Source organism: Aspergillus affinis (assembly GCF_023601865.1).
Source record: "Aspergillus affinis strain CMG 70 chromosome Unknown NODE_245_length_20218_cov_87_155454, whole genome shotgun sequence".
Taxonomy (NCBI): Eukaryota; Fungi; Ascomycota; class Eurotiomycetes; order Eurotiales; family Aspergillaceae; genus Aspergillus; species Aspergillus affinis.
In genome coordinates this window covers 1-20,218 of record NW_026516026.1, presented here as the reverse complement: position 1 = coordinate 20,218, position 20,218 = coordinate 1, and the positions used below count along the sequence as shown (strand labels likewise).

The 20,218-nt window shown below is 47.7% G+C and overlaps 6 protein-coding genes across 6 annotated transcripts; 3 read left to right on the top strand and 3 right to left on the bottom strand.

The window, feature by feature from the left end:
- Positions 1-984: 984 nt before the first annotated feature.
- On the bottom strand, positions 985-2,742 carry KD926_005020 (translation initiation factor eIF2B subunit gamma; the record flags this gene model as incomplete). The annotated part of the gene is made up of 3 exons (XM_053095429.1): positions 985-2,343; positions 2,394-2,506; positions 2,562-2,742. The coding sequence occupies 3 exons, from the start codon at positions 2,740-2,742 to the stop codon at positions 985-987; spliced, it is 1,653 nt and encodes a 550-aa protein (XP_052949907.1).
- A 605-nt stretch (positions 2,743-3,347) lies between these two features.
- KD926_005019 (uncharacterized protein) lies at positions 3,348-4,141 on the bottom strand (the record flags this gene model as incomplete). The annotated part of the gene is made up of 2 exons (XM_053095428.1): positions 3,348-3,921; positions 3,978-4,141. 2 exons carry the CDS (start codon positions 4,139-4,141, stop codon positions 3,348-3,350), a joined length of 738 nt encoding a protein of 245 aa, XP_052949906.1.
- Positions 4,142-6,710: 2,569 nt separating this feature from the next.
- KD926_005018 (uncharacterized protein) lies at positions 6,711-7,337 on the top strand (the record flags this gene model as incomplete). The annotated part of the gene is made up of 1 exon (XM_053095427.1): positions 6,711-7,337. One exon carries the CDS (start codon positions 6,711-6,713, stop codon positions 7,335-7,337), a length of 627 nt encoding a protein of 208 aa, XP_052949905.1.
- A 168-nt stretch (positions 7,338-7,505) lies between these two features.
- Positions 7,506-12,132, bottom strand: KD926_005017 (uncharacterized protein; the record flags this gene model as incomplete). The annotated part of the gene is made up of 9 exons (XM_053095426.1): positions 7,506-8,089; positions 8,152-8,290; positions 8,349-8,555; positions 8,641-8,711; positions 9,968-10,160; positions 10,314-10,453; positions 11,325-11,577; positions 11,635-11,823; positions 11,869-12,132. The coding sequence occupies 9 exons, from the start codon at positions 12,130-12,132 to the stop codon at positions 7,506-7,508; spliced, it is 2,040 nt and encodes a 679-aa protein (XP_052949904.1).
- Positions 12,133-12,679: 547 nt separating this feature from the next.
- On the top strand, positions 12,680-13,880 carry KD926_005016 (uncharacterized protein; the record flags this gene model as incomplete). Its single annotated transcript, XM_053095424.1, has 2 exons — positions 12,680-12,733; positions 12,825-13,880. 2 exons carry the CDS (start codon positions 12,680-12,682, stop codon positions 13,878-13,880), a joined length of 1,110 nt encoding a protein of 369 aa, XP_052949903.1.
- Positions 13,881-18,471: 4,591 nt separating this feature from the next.
- Positions 18,472-19,860, top strand: KD926_005015 (Zn(II)2Cys6 transcription factor; the record flags this gene model as incomplete). Its single annotated transcript, XM_053095423.1, has 1 exon — positions 18,472-19,860. One exon carries the CDS (start codon positions 18,472-18,474, stop codon positions 19,858-19,860), a length of 1,389 nt encoding a protein of 462 aa, XP_052949902.1.
- Positions 19,861-20,218: the final 358 nt, after the last annotated feature.

Sequence of the window (20,218 nt, the reverse complement as noted above, 5' to 3'; positions counted from 1 at the left end):
GCAAGGTGCGGTGCGGTATGTGGATTAGGTCAAGATACTCCACCTCTCTGGTCTGGTTGATAATATCGTTCCAACAGTATCGTTTCTACCCCCCAGCTCTTCCACATGGAATGTGGCAAACGACACGGTACTATGCCCTTCAAGGAAGAGAAATCACTGACATACCGTGACTGTCTCGATGGATGCGCTAAGCTTCCCAACTGCCAGAGTGTGGACTGGTCGACCCGAACGAAGATGTGCTATTATAGGAAACACTCTGGTGCGGCGCCGCTTGTGGCTCCCGCTTATAACTGTGCGTATTCGTTTGGATGCGCCGGTGCCTGTGATAAAGAGGGAGACGATGCTTGTGGATGTGGAAAGGGTAAGCCTGGGACGAGTGGGAGTTCGACTAAGTGAACGGTCTCAGGTGATGAAGTTTCATACTTTGCTGTGATTGTATGGGTGTTTATGCTGAGGCTTCACTTATTTTTTCTATGCTTTGCTTGGTCACTGAGATGGTTTCATAATCTGAGAACTAGATCCCAATATACTGTTTTGGATGTCACTTTTCCTTGCGTGAATAACAAGTTGATAGTTTGAATGGATCCATTTAATCAAATGCATCATGTTATATTATCTTTCACTACATTCGATGGTATGTATGATTAAATTGAGACGTTTGACGACCCTGTATCTCTCCACGAAAGGCTCCACTGTGTTGTTTGTTTTTCTTATTACCAATAAGTTTTACGATTCTATCACCAAGTGAAGTATCCTAACCACCCACAACATAGATAGAACATTACTTGAACATGTGGACCATATTTATTTTATTCGACTCGTACCTAATTCAACACATCGATTTTGATGGTGCTCGTAAGTTTCATAAACAAGGCTTTAAATCATTAGGGCTATTTATAGAGGATCCGGGATGATGTCAGGTATTGAAGCCTGAGGCAGCGATCTCGTTAGTTTCCATGAGGAAAGGATGCCACAACAATCTTCTTAAAAGTCGCCCTGGTCATCCCCGAAATCCTTAGAAACATCCATTCCATCCTCGTCCTCGTCCAGACCCTCGAAGATCATAAATTGCTCGTTCTTGGCGTCTGTGTCGTCGGGGACGATGTTGCCATCCTGGACCTCGCAGTCCTTCAGCACGGATTCGCGACCGACTTTGCTACGCTTCCCGATGATGCATCCGGTCAGCACGCAGCGTTCGCCGATGACGGCGTTGTCGAGGATGACGCATCGAGTGAGACGGGCGCCGCTGCAGATCTTGGTGTTCGTGCCGATGCAAGATTCCTTGATGACACATTTCTCTTCGACGGTCACGTTAGGAGCAAGAAGGCAGTCGCCCTTGGTGACGACACAGCGCTGAGCGACGCCTTCGGGGTGAGCGATTTTCTGGTTGTGTGCGAACGGAGAAGCGGCGGTCTTGCCAACTTCTTCGATAGATTCTAATTTGGCAAGACGGAGAGATGTGGCAAGAAGAACACGGGAGCTGTCGACACGGCGAACGAATGGCGAAGTTTCCTTCTGCATGTAGGCGAGAATAGGCGGGACTTCGACTGCTGTTGGGGTCTCAGTTGCAGCATCTGACTCGGCGCTGTCCAAGGGAGGTTCCGGGCCACTCTGCGCCGAGGCGGAGGTATGTGTGGTGGTGCTCATCCCGCGAAGGTCAATCTCTTCCTGCTCAAGAGCTTGACCGTTGACACTTCCATTGTCGTCGATATTCTCATTCGGCCGCCCCCCCAGAACGTGGTTGATTCCGAGTTTCTCTCCCAGGCCGCGCTGCCACCTGGATTTGGCCCAGTAACCAATGAGATCTTCACTGACTGATTGTAACTTGTCTTGATGGAGCGCCAATTCCTTGACCCAGTAGGGAAACACGTAAAGGTGCGCGTCGCGATAGCTGGTCAGCATTTTGACCTGCGCGTGCTTCTCAACCAAGGAATGACGAACAAGGAAACCCTTGTCCTCTTCGAGTCTCTCCTTCACGGTATCCATGGGCATCGACATGGCGAGTTTCGAAAGCTCATATCGCGAGATTGCCGGCACCTCATCCTGCTCAAGAGGCGCGATAGCCACAAAGTCTTTAACTCCGCTCTTGACGTCCTCCTCCGTGCCTTGCGTTTGGTAGTATACGCTCAGACCGCCTCGAGGACCTCCATTCTCGCCACCGGGGCCTAATGAGTCCGGTCCGTGGGGATTACGACCCTCCCAGACCATCCAAGACTCTAGCAACGATTCACCCGGGATTTCGCAGATAAGATCGCAGGGGAGAAGGAGGAAATCGGATTTGATGCAGGCTTGCACCTCGGGGAGGCGGAGGATTTCAGCGGTTCCGGAGGTGAGTTGAAGATCCTGGCCCGGTTAGCTTGCGAGTTTCACTGCAATACCCGACTCCTTCTTACCTTGGGGGCAAGGACTGTTGGGGAAGGCGAGGGGAGCGACGTAAGATACGGGTTCTGTTGTAGAGCGGCCTGGAGAGGAGCGACGGCGGAAGGAGGAGTAATCAATGTGATATCTGAAGTCATGAGTCCATGTCAATTGCCAAAATTGCGCGCACTCGCTTCACCTACCTGTAATTCCTGATCGCTTGCAGAAATCCAACGGGTAGTAGACCATCGGGCGATTGGCGACGGGAATGAGACATTTCGGGTACTCTTCCGGATTCGAGGTGAAGGTATTCAGCGAGACACCAGGTCCACAGAGGATCAAGGCTTGGAAGCCTGTGGCAGGTACGGGGATCGAGTGCGGCATGTTGAATCAATGCGACCCCGCAGAACAAAGGTGGGATGGATCGAAAGGCTGCCAACGGGCAATGGGAGGATGCGAGGGGGGAGAAGTGTGTCGGGGGGGCGTATATAAGAGAGCTATAGGGGTGGCCTATCAGAAGGGCTCTGCGATTGTCGGCGCAGGCTCTGGACGCGACAAGGTGGATGTGATTCACGTCCCGCCGGAAACTGCAAAAGGGAAGTTTTTTTGCCCGCCGACCCTCGTCACGTGGTGATAGCGATTCTGCCTCTCACCACCGCCCAGTGCGATAGTAGGTACTCTACAAGAGATTGAACTATATTCCACTTCAATGATAGAACAAGCAGATTTAGAGAGAAGGCATATATTGCAGCCTTATTTTTAAAAAAGAACAAAACAAAAAAACTTCGTTGTATGCTGCTGCTATGTGCTACGAACAATCTATACGAGAACAGGGTTAGGTTCGAAAAGCGATTGCTGAAAATGGCAAACGAAAGCTGAATATAGAAGGAGAAGAGACAGGGAAGTATTTAACTGCAACAGTGATGAGAACTTTAAATTTGGACAAAATCGACCCGTCCACCAGCGTTGAATCAAGCCTTTTTAAACATCTAGAGCTTGGACTTTGGCATGTCAAGACCAGTGAGACCAGGAACAACCCGCTTTCCGTCTAGCCAATCCTTGCACTTGCCATACAGTATATCTCGCTCCGGGCCATGACTGTTCAGGTTCAACTTGGGAGGATGGCCGATCTTGACCTCGGCCCAGGCGAGATAGCGGTAACCTGAAGGGAACTTGTCGACCTCTTCTTCAGGAATATGGAAGATCCTAGCGGGATTAACAAGAATGAATTTATCCTTATCGAACAACAGGGTTAGGAAACAGACACCCCAGCGGCCCCAACGTTTCTCGAGAAGGAAGAAAAATCGACTATCGGATTCATTATCCATCTCCACGTCATCGAAGGTGAAGCGACAGGTGATTGTAACCATCTTACACACCGCACGCGAGAGTTCAGGATTAACCTCAACAGAGGTACCACAGATACGGTGTATGATGTACATGAAGGAAGAGCTCTCGGCAAACCCCTCCTTGGATGCTAGAATGAATTTATCGATGTTTCCTTGTTTCCACGATGTTGCGATATACGCATCATCGAAAAACATGGAACGGTAATTCTCCCATCTATAATACCGATGATGAGAAGTAGGCTCGGGGACACTGGAATGAAGGGGCCATACTCAGCGGCTTCACGGTGGCTGCCCCACCCTTCACAAATCTCACGAATTTTAAAGCGCTCAAGAGCCTCCTTGTCAAGATTCCAGCCTCTGGCATTATTACGAAGGGCTTTGGTGGCAAAAGTGTCTGCTGCAGGTGGAGTAACTGGGTAGCGATCAAATACCATAATGAATTCTGTTTATTAATGATAGTAAGATGGAGAAACTGTCGAGGCTTTAGACTGAGAGAGATTACTTGATTGGAAAAGCTCGCTGAAGACCAGGTGATCACTCCATCTACACCTCAAGCCTAAAGGGTTCAGTATCTATACCAAAGCCCGTTACATCAGTTTAATTCCATTGAGCGATATCCTCTAAGAACACTGCAATTGTGCAATCACAGATCTTTTGAATAGAATAATGCAACCTTTCACGCTATAATTACAGTCGTCTTATTCACAACTATGATTGTAGCCATCTCAGCAATCGCCATTGCACAAGATCAGCAGCTAGAATGGTGCGCAGCGAACCCATGAAAATTTACTCAGTGACCGAGAAGCCTGCTTGCCGTGAGCTTCCCTTGAAGTCTATCTCGGGCTAAACCAATGATTCTATAATGTGATAGCGGAAAAAATAGTAACGCTTGTAACTAAGGCATTAATAGTGGCACTAATTCCAACGGTTATTTGCCGTCAATAGAGCTTCCCGGTTTGCGCCAATTTCGCTTCGCCACTACAGTCGCAAAAAAAAAAGGGGGGGGGGGAAGGGAAACAGACAACAAAAGAAAGGAAGAAAGAAACTGAACATTGAAAACTCGGAAAAGTGAAGAAAACAGAAAGAAACAAGAAAGACAAAGAGAGAAGAAAGGATGCTTACCCAAACATTGCGAATACCAGTGCGGAAATGTACGGGACACCGTATACACCGCTCATAATTGTAGACTTTGTTCCGTTCAAGAAGGTCAACCACATTCGGGAACAGCCAACTGAGACCCCGGTCCATGCGACGAGAGGGAATGATAATAGAAGAAGTACCCGCATCATCATGATGCACATGCGATTGGGGCGAGAGAAGACTCCTGGCTGGGATATCTGTGTCTTGTTCCAAAACTTCTTCTCTGCGTAAGGAGCAGGCGCTATTTCCAGCTCCTCGGACCGTTCAACATCAGGAATGTCATTCTCATGGCACTTTTCATACTTATGAGATCTGTGAACAGTATCTTGCTGCAGGCCCTGAGCGATTATGTGCTCATTATTGCTGGGACCGGGCGTGGGAGCGTGTTGAACAGTAGCACGGTTCCAATTTGTCTCTTCGAAAAAGGCAAGGGACACCAGGAAACATATGAAATTGAATATTGCACACCAATACTAAATCCTCCGTCAAGATGGTCCTTTTTGAGGAAATATATTGATAGACTACTTGCCAGCACCCACTGCCATCCTTGACCTGCTGCGATGAATCCGGCGACAAGAGGCGCGACACTATTCTTTGCGAAGCATCCAGGAGTGTTGCTGGCTCTCAATTACTACGAAGCAGCTGCTCCGCAGAATCCCGAAGGATCTGGGACTTTGCTCACAGTGATCTTGAAGGTGGGCAATTGCTTCAGTTTTCACCATCTTGTGCCAGGATGAGGTCAAATCACTTGAAGTACTGTCGAACAACGGGACATGGATATTTGCAAACCCAATCCCAGGTAATTGTTCCACACGAACATTTGCCTAGTTGAAACGGACAGGGGTGTCTGTGTAATATATATAACAGAACGCATCCTTGACAATCAAACTTCGCAGGTCATTTCGTGGTCAATGTCGGCGATACGCTGAGCGTGTGGACAAACAATACATTCCAGTCAACAATCCATCGGGCGTACAATATGGAAGGGAAAACGCGTCTTAGCATTCCATTGCTTTTCGGCGCCGACCACGACGCGATTATGGAAACACTACCATTTCGCCCGAACGACCGGCCAAATTCAATTCGATTCGAATCGGAGACTATCAGAAAGAGCGCACTTATCTCCAGTATCCCGAGGGGAAAGAAGCGGCGCCGGCATCGGATGTGATGAAGAGCAGGAGATAGAGAGGGTTGAATATCGGTCAGGATGGATGACATGGCTTTCGTGATTTCGTCACCGGAATGCTAGCGAGCTGTAATCTCCCATCGGAACCTATCAGACTCTGGAATGTGAGGTGCTCGGACCACGTACTTCCACTAGTGCCCAGGATTATTGGTCGCAAATCGCGGCAACGCCAATGGCAAAATTTTCCATCTCCACCCCCTTCATTCCTGTTCCGGTTTCAAATAGCCGCTGTGTTGGTAATTGCTAATTCTGGATTGTTGCGAGTGATTTGGTGGGCCTTTCCCCGTCAGTCTGGAGAGGCTAGGCTGTGATCTTGAATGCATTGTTAGTTCTTTTAATAGTTGCAGCGTCAAACATCCCCGGTTGTTGCCAACGATGGCACGGCCCAACGTGGAGGGTTCCGCTCCACTAATTCATAGCGATTATTGATCTCAGCCGCAGGAGGCGCCGATGAAAATCTATAGATTCAAATAAATTCGAGGTCAGCGTAGCCCATCTGGCTGTTCGTTCGAGCAAAAATTTCTCTCAGTTCATACCCGTCGCAAGGGAATAGACAAATATTCAAAGTGTATGGACAGGAAGCTTGATGGTGCGATCTTCAAATGTGCTAGGGCTGACATCATTTGGCGTAAACAGCTTTTGTTCCACGAAAAAAAAAAAGAAAAGAAACTAGTAACATGCTCTCGCTACTAGACTTTTTCGCCACTTACGTTCTGCATGGTAGACAGGCCCCTGCTGCAGAGCACGCGCCTGTCCCCTCTTCCAAAGGCGCCCGGCATGCGACGGAGAGTGATTGGAAGACTTATCTGCTTCGGCTGACGCAGAGAGTTCATGCCCTTCACTGCAGGGCCCGGCAAGATTCCAAACTAAACGCGCATGGGATTACCGACGCCGTTCAAATATGGAACGATCTCGCAAGTTGGAAACCGGGCAAGGAGCAATTATCTACAGATGAGGAAATTATGTTGTTCGGATCCTGCCAATCCGCAATCTTTATCTGGACATACTTTCTCATGCACCCAGACGACATGGAGGGGTGGAAGGCACGGCAATCTTTGAAGGATATATTGTCGAACTTGGCGGAAATCGAAGTGCCCGAGCTTGCGCCGCTGATGGCAATTCCACTCTTCTTTGCTGGACTCACTGCTACAGAGCCGGATGATATAAAAATAATCAACGAGATGTATGAACAGCTGGAGGAAGTTACGCAACATAAAGCTCTCAAAGACTCATGGCGTATCCTCCAAAGGGTCTGGGGTGAGGGTTATAGAGGGACTCGACCTAGTTGGGACTGGATTAGGTAGCATTGATGTATTGGTAATCTCTACTCCATCATTGCGTCGGAGGTGGCTCAAAAAATCACTCGGAACTTTCAAAAAATCCTATAGAGCCAATTTCCGTCAAAAAATGTACTAGAACTACATCAGATATCCATGCTTGTTGGTTTCTGACTATACCCCTCATGGCCGTGCTCAAGCGTCCTGTTGCTTGGGTACAATAGGGCGCGGCAGGCCAGGATAATCAAATGTCGCCGCAACATTCAAAAAGGTCGAATTACTGGGATGAGCGGCTCGATCGTCTCCCTGGAATAAGTATGTCATGGGGAATCCTAGGTTGAAACCATACGTCTGCTTAATCTCCGTTAAGTCCTCCTGTGAAAGCGCCAACCCCAAAGCCTCGATATTGCGGAGAAGATGCTCAATCTTCCGGCCGCCAATGATCGGATGAACATGGGGCGCCTTGTGCATGACATACGCTAGTGCTACACTAGTTATCTCGGTCTTGTACCGCGCTGCAACTGCCTCTAGTACTTTTGAAACCTGAACATCGACAGCGCGGGGGTTGGCTTGTCGCCCCGAATTGCCCGCTAGTGATGCCCTGATTTCCTCTCGCTGGGCAACGGTTTTGAAGCTGGCGCTACCGAGTGCTCCCCAGGGACACAGGCCCATTCCTTCAGCGTGGCACATGGGGATGATGTCGCGCTCAAATTCACGCTTCGCGGCGCTCCACTGGCCTTGATAAACGGAAAAAGGACGAATTCCGTGATCCCAAGCATCTATCGGAGAACATTATCAGCGTGTTGGCGTGTAATGGCTGCCAAAAAGAGTGGGGGCTTACACTGGTTAGCTCTGCTCACTATCCAGGCAGGCGTGTCGCTGGAACCAAGGTATAGCACCTTCCCTGCCATAACGAGTTGGTGGAGAGGGGTCATCACTTCTTCAATTGAGGTGGCGAAGTCCCACCAGTGAATGTACAACTAGGTCAAGCGTTAATTGTACCCCGGTAAGTGAGAAGGGGTGGCACAATGGCCTCACTAGATCAATATAGTCTGTCCGCAATTTCCGAAGACTGGCCTCGACAGAAACTTTTAGGCTCTTTGTGCTGTTTCCCACCGAGTTTGCGAGATTCTCAGATCTGTTGTATGCACGATAGCTGGAGGAATACTTTGTGGCTAGGACGATTTGATCGCGCACGCCCCGGGATCCCATCCATTCGCCTAACCAGGCTTCCGACTCCTCGTTCTGAGAGTTGTTCGCTCCCACCAAGAAAGTCAGAAAGGTTACACGAGACCAGGCATTTATTTATCTCACGTGTCGATAAAATTACCCCCATTCTCGTAGAATGTGTCCGGGATTCTGAAGGTTGTTTCTTTATCACATTCACCGAGGCTTCCTTCCCTATAAAACTTTAGTCAGATCTACGGTATACTCTGTCAATTAGACGCACTGAACGTAGGTACTCATACCAGGCTTCTCCAAAGTTTATTGTTCCAAAGACACAATGGGCTGACTCGGACAGCAGCTGTAGGCGCAAGCAAGGCGGGACATTGGGGGAGGAACAGTAGTGGTAATTCTAGTAGAGATATTGGGTATATTTACACTGATTAGAGAGATGCTTTTTTGGGCGTTGTTGTGGGCTTTTCTTGAGATGTATACTACAAGAGGAATCACACTTTGATGGGGCTCCGCTTTATTACCAACTGCAATACTATGGGAGAAACAGAATACTAAGCAATACGTCAGACTTCTCCAAGGATCTTTTATCAACTCAGAGTATCATCATGTCTTACAGGCTAAAGAGCAAAACTATGTTGCCTGCAGGTCAAAGACGGGCCGACATCATCGCCAAGAAAGTATACAATTCCCTCCTCTCGGCGCTAATTTCGTTCTAAAGGTAGCAAGCTTCGCAGTATTGATTCTGACACTGTATTAGCTATGATTGCCTAGTTACCGCTTAGAATCCATCTAGTCCTGGCTCGCCCCAGGTTATGACTAGCTTTGCGGAGGCAGGGACAACGGTGGCGTGGGAGATTCCCATGTCGGTAAATAGTCGGCCTGGAAGGCCAGGGGGCAACGGAAACTGCTGCCATGAAGTCATGGTTTTCTAGCGGCTTTATTTCTTGTTGTGGCTTTTCGGATCGTTTTTCGGATTCTTTCAAAATAGAAATCTCACAGTTTCTCACAGTTGATATTTAGAGAAGCAAGGTAAGTGGGATTTTGCATAGAACGATGCGGTATGATCAAATAAGCGGCGACCTCTTGTAACGTGAGATGGTACTGATATTTATTTTCACGTTACAGACTACCACTTCAGCTGAGATTCATCTTTATCAGTCTGTAGAATGAGCATCCCAGTGAAGATACTGAGTGCGTAGTTTAATCCCGATCTGAAAACGTACTGTACAAGGGAAGATTAGACTTCGGCAGGACCCATGGGTACCCATATTGGTGTAAAACAAGACAGACAGAGAAGAATCTCGTGACTGCATAGTTAATGCAAATTTGCCTTTAATTTTAGGTATTCTAGTTACATATATGATATAGAACAATTGATGTAGATAGATTCTTCGCAGTACTATAATGATAATCGATTTGAGTTAAATTGATTCCATTCTTTTAATACTGCTTAAAGTTATTATCCTCTCTATATTTACGTTTCCTTCCAGACGTCCGTAGCTGAGTCCTATTCTCCGGCAGCTGAGGCTCCTCAGTATTACTCTCAGCACCAAGACCTACTAACTTATTGGAACTTTTGGAAGTAACTATCTCAGTATCCTCCTCCTCCTCCTCTTCCTCCTCGTCATCGCTAATTAAATCAATCCTAATATCCTCTAGATTCTCATTACTCTATTTTTTTGATGTCTCAATCTCGTTCAAAGTAAAATACTTCTCAAGCTGCTTTGCCTCTGTATCCTTAAGATCAAACCTAGATGCACATAGAAATAGCATAATCTCTTCAATAGTCTCTGACTTCAAACGGCCACATCAAAAATAGCAGACATTACGAGCGGTATTAAAAAGTCGCTCAACACCAGCACCGGTTGCAGGAATTGAGGGAGCATCCCGGGCAAGTAATGTAATTGCAGGAAAACGGGATTGATTATCACGCCAGAATTGGAGAGACTCAGTTTTCACTGGGTCTAGAATCAAATCAGTATAAAACATTAATAGTCAAGATTAACAGAATTACCACTATCGAGATACTGAGTAGCCTTATCTCTAATAGGTTTTGCTACAGCCTTATTCCCACTTAGCATCTTATTAAGCCTTGATGTAGGTCTTAATGATGTTCGGAGTGTAGACGAGGCTTAATCTCTTGAAAGAAGCTTTTGATAAGGAAGTAATGCCGATTGAAATAATTTGCGATATATCTCACGCTAGCTTAGTTCCCAATCATCAGTCTGGAAGAATTGGAATTTGCTATCTGGTGCAAGCATAGTGCCGAAAGCAAAGATATGTCCTTTCATACTATCCGTTTGAGAGTAGTAGTTACTAAGCTTCTGTCGACCTGCTTCTAGTGACTGTAGCATTTGTAATTTCCATCTAACACGCTTCTTTTTTAGCTGGCTTATCGACTGCTCAAGGTGTTCGAAAAGTGCGTTATAAAGCTTAAAAATCAGATGCGTAGTAGCTTCCTTTGTCTTTGATAGCTCAGTAGTATAGTTAAAAAATAGCTGCGTGATACAGAGAAGATAGTCAATTTAACGCCACTTTTTATCATTAAGCAATATCTTTTCGAAATCATATTGCTTACAGAACGGTTTAAATAGCTGCATAGCCGTTTTACACGTTAAAGCATCAAAAATGTCGAGTTCCATCGAGCTCGGACGTCTTGAATAGGCACTAGCCTAGGTTCTTGAGGCTGAAGCTGAAGGAAGGTCTCCCGGCGTTGTAGACTTGCATAGATGTAAATCGCAAGGTAGCGAATCTTATTCAATGTACCCGAGATCTCGCGTTTTTGGTATCTTACATTTGCCTTCGCTGCTGATAATGAACAAACGTTAGTCTTACATTTTCCAGATCTAGGTCCAATTGGCTTAGCATCATCCCAGTCATACGAAGAGTTGTCCACACCCCCTCTCGCGGCAGCTTCGGTGAGGATGATGCCGGGGTGGAAGATAGTGATCTGCATATCCTCGGGGTTGACTTCTAACGCCAACTGCTGAAAATAGTCCGTGCCTGCTAGTTTGGTCATGCCATATGTCGGACGATCAGTGGCATAATGCCGCATATGGGTAACGCAGGTGCTGTCGCTAACAAGAGACTAGAACCGTCAGCATCTGCGAATCCCGGGCCAGACTTGGCTCATGGGGAAGCATACTTTACGTCTTCCTGATTCTCGTCCTTCCCGCTTGTAGACTCTCTCAGCCCAGTCGATGTTCGAGCGCACGTTAGTGACAAAGTCCTGCCAGGCTCCGTCACAACCGGCCTCGAGTAGAAATTTTTGTTTGCCCAACGATGCTGCGTTTAGGACCAAAGTGTCGATGTGAACAGCATTGTTCTTCAGCTCCTACCAGATTGACACGGTGGATTCCAAGCTTCCCACGTCACAAACGCGTCCCTCCACGACAGTTGGCGAATCTTTCCCGGGCCTAGGGACCAGTCGGGAAACTGCGGCTTTCACTGAGTCGGCACGTCTAGCCACAATAATGACATGCTTTGCTTTTGGCGCCACAAAGGCTCGTGCGATGGAGAAGCCAATGCCACTGTTTCCGCCAGTGATGAGGATCGTACACCCTTCCTGACTGATTTCCGGGCGAGTAGGTGAGATAGCCAGATAGGGCTTCTTGTGCAATTTCTGAAGTCCGGGAAGGGCCATTAGGTCCAGCGCAAAAGAAGCTGCTGAATTAGTTCAGGGAGATACAAGTGTGATCTCTGATGATTGATGCTAGACTGGCTGTGAATGAACGAGGTAGTTCTTCGTTGTATGGATCTATGGTTCTTATAAGAATGCCAGGGCTATACTGTCGTAGCGCTGCAAGGCCGACTGTTTCTCATTGCGTAATTAGCAAAGCCAATCAAATGACCTGTTATAGGAACTCGATCCAGTGATTGCGGAGTGGCGCACAAGTTAGACGGGCGATATTACGCAAAAACCCACACCTTTGGCCGCGAGGATTCGAGTCATAATTGGTTGGACGGGCCACTGAGGCGGGATCCAGCGGGTTTTTTTCCGCCGACCCCAAAGTCCGGCGGTCAAGTCGGTCTTGGCTCTTCGTCTTTCGCTTTCAACTTTCCACGAGACACATCCCCATAGAAGACCCCCGTTCGAACTGACAGAGCGTTGCAATGAAACCGAGGCGGGCTTGCGTCTCTTGTACCAGGGCTAAGCGGAGATGCGACAGGCGGACCCCATATCGCGCTCGATGCACCGCCAAAGGGTTCGCTTGTACATACCCAGCACCTCCGATGGCCCCTTTGTACGATATTATGTACACCGAGGACGGTATAATGTCCGCCGTGCGGGGAAATGTGGGTGATTCCAGAGATTTGTGTGTGGAACCCTACTAGAGCGAGCTCGAGAAAGTCGGCGACTATGCCTTCCATGACCGACCAGCTTCAGGATCACCACCCCACTTGTTGCCAGGCAACTCCCTCTCTTCTTCGGATGCCACCTTAGACTCCCCTTCTACGATACTATGGTACCTTGACCCATCTTCCTGGGAGCTCGCACATGCGCCGTACGATGGATGCCTCGCCTGCGGAGATGACAGCCTCAAGTTCTTCGTCGATACACTACAATCCTGGATGAAGCAATGGACGTCCCAAGGGCACTGCGCCTTTATAAACCGTTCTCTCTACTCCGTCAATCTCCCGCTCCCCATTCAGGACGCCTACACCACCTTAGCCGCGTACCAGACCAAGACTTCCGAAACAAAAAGAATGGTCCTACGCATTGCCAAAGAGCGCGCAAGTAACCTTGTTCACAGCCAGCCACCAGAGCCGGCCGCCATTGTGCTCGACATGGCCATGCATCTTGCTCGCACCCAAGCCCTCGTCATCTATACCACGACTTGCCTTTTCGACGGGAACATTAACGCTCGGGCCCAGGCGGAACACGGCATTGAGGTCCTGTTAACCTGGGGATATCAGCTCCTCCAGAGTGCATCCCTAGACACCTATTCTGCGGGGAGTTATGATGCATCGCAGAGCCGGGGTGGGGATTCTGGCGAACCAACTCCTTTCAATCTTCTGAGTATCGGAGGCGACCTTAACTCGATCTGGCATACATGGGTCTTTACCGAGTCTATCCGTCGTACCTATCTGGCCTCCGTACTCCTCATGACGATATATTCCACGCTTAAGGAAGGCTGGTCAGGATGTCCCGGTGGCATTGCATTCACAGGCGATGGAGGCTTGTGGGACGCCCCGTCAGCTTACGCCTGGGGAAGAGTCATGAGGACGGTCAACAATAATAAGATGGGATTTGTGCCGATACGCAGCCACAAGATGGGCGATGTATTGGTTGACAGAAAATATGGAGATGTTGATGATTTCACGCATGCTTCTCTGATCGCTGTCATGGGGCTAGAAAGAGTCGAGCGATGGAGAGAAGGTGTAAACTAGCAGTGTCTGGATTACATTCATGGAATGTGGAGGCAAACAAGTTAATTTTTGCGGATTCCTTGGTAGTTAACTCTATGAAACTGGTCGGTTCAAAATCACTTCTCTATTCACCTATCTATATTTTCGAAGAGAGGAAATGAATACAGATTGCCTACAAAAATTGGGGAACTGAGCAAAACCACTTAACAGTCAGTGCCTGGTAATGATAGGTTAAGCTGCTCACTATGAAGGCTCTAAATGCACCCTACAATATCACGAAGTACTGTCATGTAATAAGACCAAAGCCAAGTCCAATCGGCCCATCGCTGCTATATAATGTGGATGCAATCAAGCAAGTCGGAATGTTCGAACTCAGTAGTTTAGGAACACCACTGACATCTATTGGCAAAACAACGTATATGAATATGGAAACAGTGGCTCATCTCTGGCCTCTCTACTGGTAAATACTTTATTCAAGGGAGTAAAATGAAATTAAAAGGGATTCAAAAAGTTACAATAACTCTCAAACTATGGTTATATATTGGATCATGAAAGTTTCGTATTGCCGAGTAATTTGTATGCAGAATCGAGGCTCAATGAAGGTCTGATCATCTTAATTTAGACGATCGAAACGAAGCTATTTAAAGTGCAATATGATACGTGGCTTCTTTGAAATCGGCTTATCTTGAAGCCATGAAATGCCGTCGGAGTTGATCTAGACGGCAAGCGGCAAGGTGTTGAATCCTGGCGGTAAAATTGCCCCATCTTCGCTGACATTATTATTATTATTATTTAATCAAGTTTATTGTCCATACCGAGCCCCTAGGGCTATGACAGACCGTGTGTCGTCGGCCTGAGGCTAGGCCTCAGGCCCCTATCAGTTCCTAGGGCTATTCCCTCGTTTGTATACATTCTGTTCCTTTTCCTCGCCCCATACCGCCTTCTTGCGCAGGGCCTTTGAGCATGTTTGCTCTCCTTGGGATTCTAGCAGGATGAGTGACGCCTAGATGTAACCAGGCTACCCTTCCTGTTAGCCTTCTCCGGTCTGTTCAGCTTCCTCTAGAGTTTCTAGGCCTCTTTCATCATCTCTCTCTGCCCTGTGTTGGTCCTTCTGGTGTTGTTCTCCAGAGAGAGCCACGCCTGTATTAGCTATAAAGTCCAGTAGGGCTTTAGTAGCTCTAGGCTCCTTGAAGAGCCTGCTTTCCGGGTGACTTTCTTGTACAGAAGGCCTTGCTATTCCCGCTCTATCTAGAGCTGTATATAGTACCTCTCGTTGCCGTCGCCATTGCCTGCAGCTGACTAGTATGTGAGAGACTGTCTGCTTAGGAGCTTGACAGTTTTGGCAGGTCGCTCTTTCCCGCGATTTTATGCGGTGTAGGTATAATCCGATAGCTGCATGTCCTACCTTCATCTGGAAGTATCAGCTAGCTAGGCCCTTAGTAGCTGTTGCTGCTATAGGATCCAGTTGCCAGCCTCTTCCAGATTTATAGGTTCTCTGTGTCGATTGTGATTTCCGGTTTAGACTATTCTCTAGCCAGTGTTATCTGTTTGTTCTTAATGCCTCTGTACGGGTTCTGCGAGTAAATGCTTGTGAGATCTCTCTGCAGCCTGGTCCCGGTATTCGCGTTACGGCTTGTTTTGCTGCTTAATCTGCCCTTTCGTTTCCTTCTATACCTGCATGTCCTGGGACCCATTGAATTATCGGATCACGGCCCCTAGATAGCAGGTCCTGAGCGGCAGTGCGTATATCAGCAGCTATTGTCTGACCTGGTCCAGGTCCTATATGTTGTAGCCTGCGTATAGCTGCTTGGGAGTCGAGTAATATGGTAATTGGTCCTTGGCTTTCTATCTCTCTCGCCAGCTGTAGTCCCTGATAGACTCCTAGGAGCTCTGCATCAAAGACTTCTTGTCCTTTTCCCATTGGGAATGTTTTTGTCTTCCAGCAGCCTTGCTGGGCTTGCCATACTATCCCAGCTCCAGTTCGCTCATCTTCTAGCCTAGATCTATCTGTTCAGATAGTCTGAGCTGCTCGGGCTGCCCGGGCTGCCTGAAATGCTTCCTCTGGAGACTTAATGATGATCTGGCCTGGGAAGCTGTTTTCCGAGATCTGTATTGAGGTTTCGAAACCTCCTGAGGGGTCCACTGGTAGGATCTGATTTAGCCGGCGTACTAGGTGTTGGCCTAGGGACTATGGTCCCCGGCTTAATTATGCCCAATTTCGGTCCTCTTCTGGCTGTTCGTCGAGTTGTACGTGCTGATCCCCTTCTCTAAAGCTGACTGGAAGAATTTGTCTTGCTGGGTAATTTTCGGGTAGACCTAGAAGCCGGATAGTATATTCTAGCTGTCTAGATTCTAGTAGATATTCCGCTGGTGTTAGATCTGTCTCCCGAATAAGAGGGCCGATAGAGGTAGTTCTGAGCATTCCCGTAATTGCCCGAGCTTGTCAATTAAGTAGTTGCTGTACCCCTTCTAGCCGATCTTTCTGGCTCTGCTACCAGAGCTCTGCCCCATATAGAGCTACTGACTGCACTGCAGCTACCTGGATCCTGCGCACCAGGCCTGGGGGTAAGCCCTGTCTGCGACACAGAGATTGCACCCGGGTTTCCGCTGTACGGGCCTTCCGTAGGCACGTATTGTAGTGAACTTTTAGGTTAAGGCCTGCATCCAACCATAAACCTAGCTACCGAGTAGCTTCTTGGTTGAATGAGACTCGATGTCCCTCGATCACTACGCGGGCTCGCTGAATCTGGGCCCTGAGTTTCTGGCCTCGTTTTCGGGTGAAGAAGACTGCCTCTGTTTTTTCTGCGTCGAACTGGACTTTATGTATCTGGCTCTAGCTGATTGCTACTTCTGCTGCCTGCTGTAGCATTTCGCATGTTTCTCTTACCGAATACCCTGGGGCTAGAAGACCTACATCATCTGTAAATGATAAGGCCTGAACCCCTGGTACTGCTGCCTCTATAGCCTCAAAGATTCCGCTGAGATAGATGATGAAGAGGATTGGGGACACTGGTGATCCCTGGGAGACACTTGAGTTAATTGGCTGTTCCGAACACTGAATATTATCGATAACTAGCTGAACCCTTCGGTCAGTCAGAAAGGATTGTATCCAGCGTATCAGGTCCCTATCTAGATTGAGCTCTATCATCCGGGCTATCAGTCTGGCTGGGTTAACATGATCAAACGCTCCTTTTATATCGAGAAAGAGGGCTCCTACTAGCTGTTTTAGGTCCTACGCCTGATGCGTTCGTTGTATCAGACAGGCTATGGCATCTATAGTACTTCGGCCCTTTCTAGATCCCATTTGACCCAGGTGTAAACTCTGGGTAATTTCGCAATGATTAGCTATAGCTTCTGCTGCTACCTTTTTTACTACCTTTCTTAGGCAGTTGAGTAGGCTGATTACCCGGTAAGCCTTAACTTTTGTATAGTCTGGCTTATTCGGCTTCCGCAGCAGAATACCTTTAGCTATTTTCCATGTCTCCGGATGAACGCCTAGCCTGAAACACTGCCTTACCAGAGCTATTAGCCGGGGACTGTCCCAGTTTTTCTCTTTCAGCTCTTGGGGCTTCTATTCCACCTTCTCTGCGGAATAGTGGTCTTCGGGCTATTTTTCGCTGGCCTAATATCCCCTAAACTTAGCTGTTCTGGCTGTTTTTGTGGTTGTCTCTTCTGTTTCTTTGTAACTTCCTGCCATCCTTGGCCTCCTGGTTTGGTTGCTAACAGAGCTGCCAGATCCGCATATGTTGTCTTCTTTTGAGCTTGAGTGACTTGATTATTCGCAGGCTTCTGGTTTAAGTACTGGGCTGGTACAGCCCGTTTTTCGTTTTGAGGTAATTGGACTGTTGTAAGCTCTGACCGGAGCTTGCTAACCTCTATTTCTAGGAGATGAATGCGTTCGAGATAAAGGTCTTCCCGGATCTGTTGTTGGGCTTTCCAGCTGTTTAGCTCTTCGCTGACATTATATATAGTGGTATATGCCCCGTGTCAATAAAAAAGAAAATACAAACCATTAAAACTGCTATGATCAAAATTGGCGTTTAAAGCAGTTTTGATCCGCATGACCCCTTTCTAAAGGTCAACTCAGCAAGAATACCAGGTTGTTTTCATCCACATCAAGAGTCACTCAAATCCGAATCGAGTTCATAAAATGTTGGCGATACTGCCGCCTCAGTCCGCCTTCCCTATATGGCGGCTTGGCAATAGCGCTCAACCCCTTTCCATAGAGAATTCAAGCATTTCTGTGGCAGAAATATGTGGGTCTACCGAAGAAGTGATTCTTCAACTGATTTATATGATCATATTCAAATGAATGAAGGTCTTGATTATTTCTAACTACACGATAAAGAAGCCGATATTTATGCAATTTCAGGGGCTTCACGATCGTCATAAATGAGCGGAATTACATGATTTATCGTCATAAATCAATACGGTTGCATGATCGGTCAAGCAAGGCGATGATATAAGCGGATTAGTCATCTCCCGCGGCCACACCCTCTGATCCGTCCGTACTCCAAAAGTATTCCGACCCAATTGCTAGTCTCCAATGCCACTATTGAACCCAAAAGAACAACGCAGGAAGCCAACAGTCTATCTGAACAGATGAACAGATATGTACTTCCCCTTTTTACGTTTCAAACAAGCGATAGTCAGCTCGTCTTTACATCCGAGCACGCAGCAGGAGCACGAGTCTCTACCGGCTCGACCGCGAAACAAAAGCAAACTGGGCTGTCGGGAATGCAAGACAAAGCGGGTCAAATGCGATGAGGCCTATCCGACGTGCAAGCGGTGCCAGCGTCAAGGTCTTGTCTGCTCGTCAGTCCCGCGGTTGACACAGTGGCAAGTTGAGACACCGTGGCTTTCACTGCAGCCTAAAACGCATGTCAATCGAAGACTACTACAGTATTGGCTGGAGAAAGTCAGCCAAACGTTAGTTATAGATCCTGAAAACAATCCGTTCTCATTCTCTATTTTGAAACACGTTTGCCAATCATCCGCACTTCTCCATGCTATCCAGTCAGTCAGTGCCAGTCATGAGCAGTACTTCCCGGCCAAGACCTTCACTCTGGCCCTTCAGGAACGTGGCAAAGCCATAGCTTGCCTTCGAAGAGAGATGGATCAGATCCAACACGCTACTTACACACATTTTCTGACCATTATGCTGCTGGCTCTGACGCAAGTTGCTGATTCTGACCCGAAAGATTATGGCAAACAACATTTATTTGGTGCCCGCGCTTTGATCAACAGTATGCTCCGAGACACATCTATGTCGACGACTAATGACCCTATGGTTCGACTCTGCCTGGGAGTCTATCTTTACTGGGACATGTGCAGTTCATTCTTGGTAGAACCATGTGAACCACAGGGTCTCGACTTATTTACCATATCTCTCGCGGTGCACAGGATGGGAGACTGGCACCATCCGATGTACGGAACATGTAGCCGACTACTTTTCATCATAGCGAATATCGGACGATATTGCCGACTGGTTCATGATATGCCACAGAACCGCAACCCCATGCAAGAAGCCATGCTGGAGGCCCAGCTTAGTACCCGGACGACGAGGCCCCCAAATCCCGACCTGGATCACTTATATGAAGCGTTCCGCAATCACGGGCTCGTTTTCCTTTATCGATCTCGTGCGCATGCACAGAGAGGTTGTCCCACGGATCCGGATGTGACTGAAACGCAAGAGTCTTTGATTCTACAATACGCCGAAGAAACAATCCGCCATCTGATATTAATTCCTGCGTCCTCGTACTACCTTAATTTTCAATCTCTCCCTCTTCTCACAGCCGGATCCGAATTGACCGAGTCGAATCATTTCTTGCGCGATAAAGTGCGTAGCAGGCTTCGGGCCATCTACTCTTTGAATCGCCTTCCGGCAAATCTAATAGTCCTTTCATTCGTTGAAGAACTCTGGGATGCCCGAGACAGTGGTAACCCCTCTTTCTGGCTATCGCACATGCTGCAGAGGGATTGGCGGTTATTTCTAGGATAAGGCTTTATTTTATCAAATATATACTATTAATCCTTTAGGTATACACCCTCTATTCTCCGAGTGCTCATAAAAATAATATTCCAACCATGGCGCAGAGTACCGCTCCCTCTATATTTTCTTCTTTGCACCACCCTGGAGAATATATCGGTATGCTGTTGAGAAACTGCCAGGCTGCCTATTGCTTGTGCTTGATAGAATTACTGGACACCTTTTTTTGGCAAAGTGGCCAGGTCGCGTAGTAAGGGTCCTCGACACGTTCTGATAATTTCTCTAATAAGTATATGTTGGAACAATATTGTCAACCAGGCCAGAGAGGTGGAGTATCCTGACCTAATCCACATACCGCACAGCACCTTGC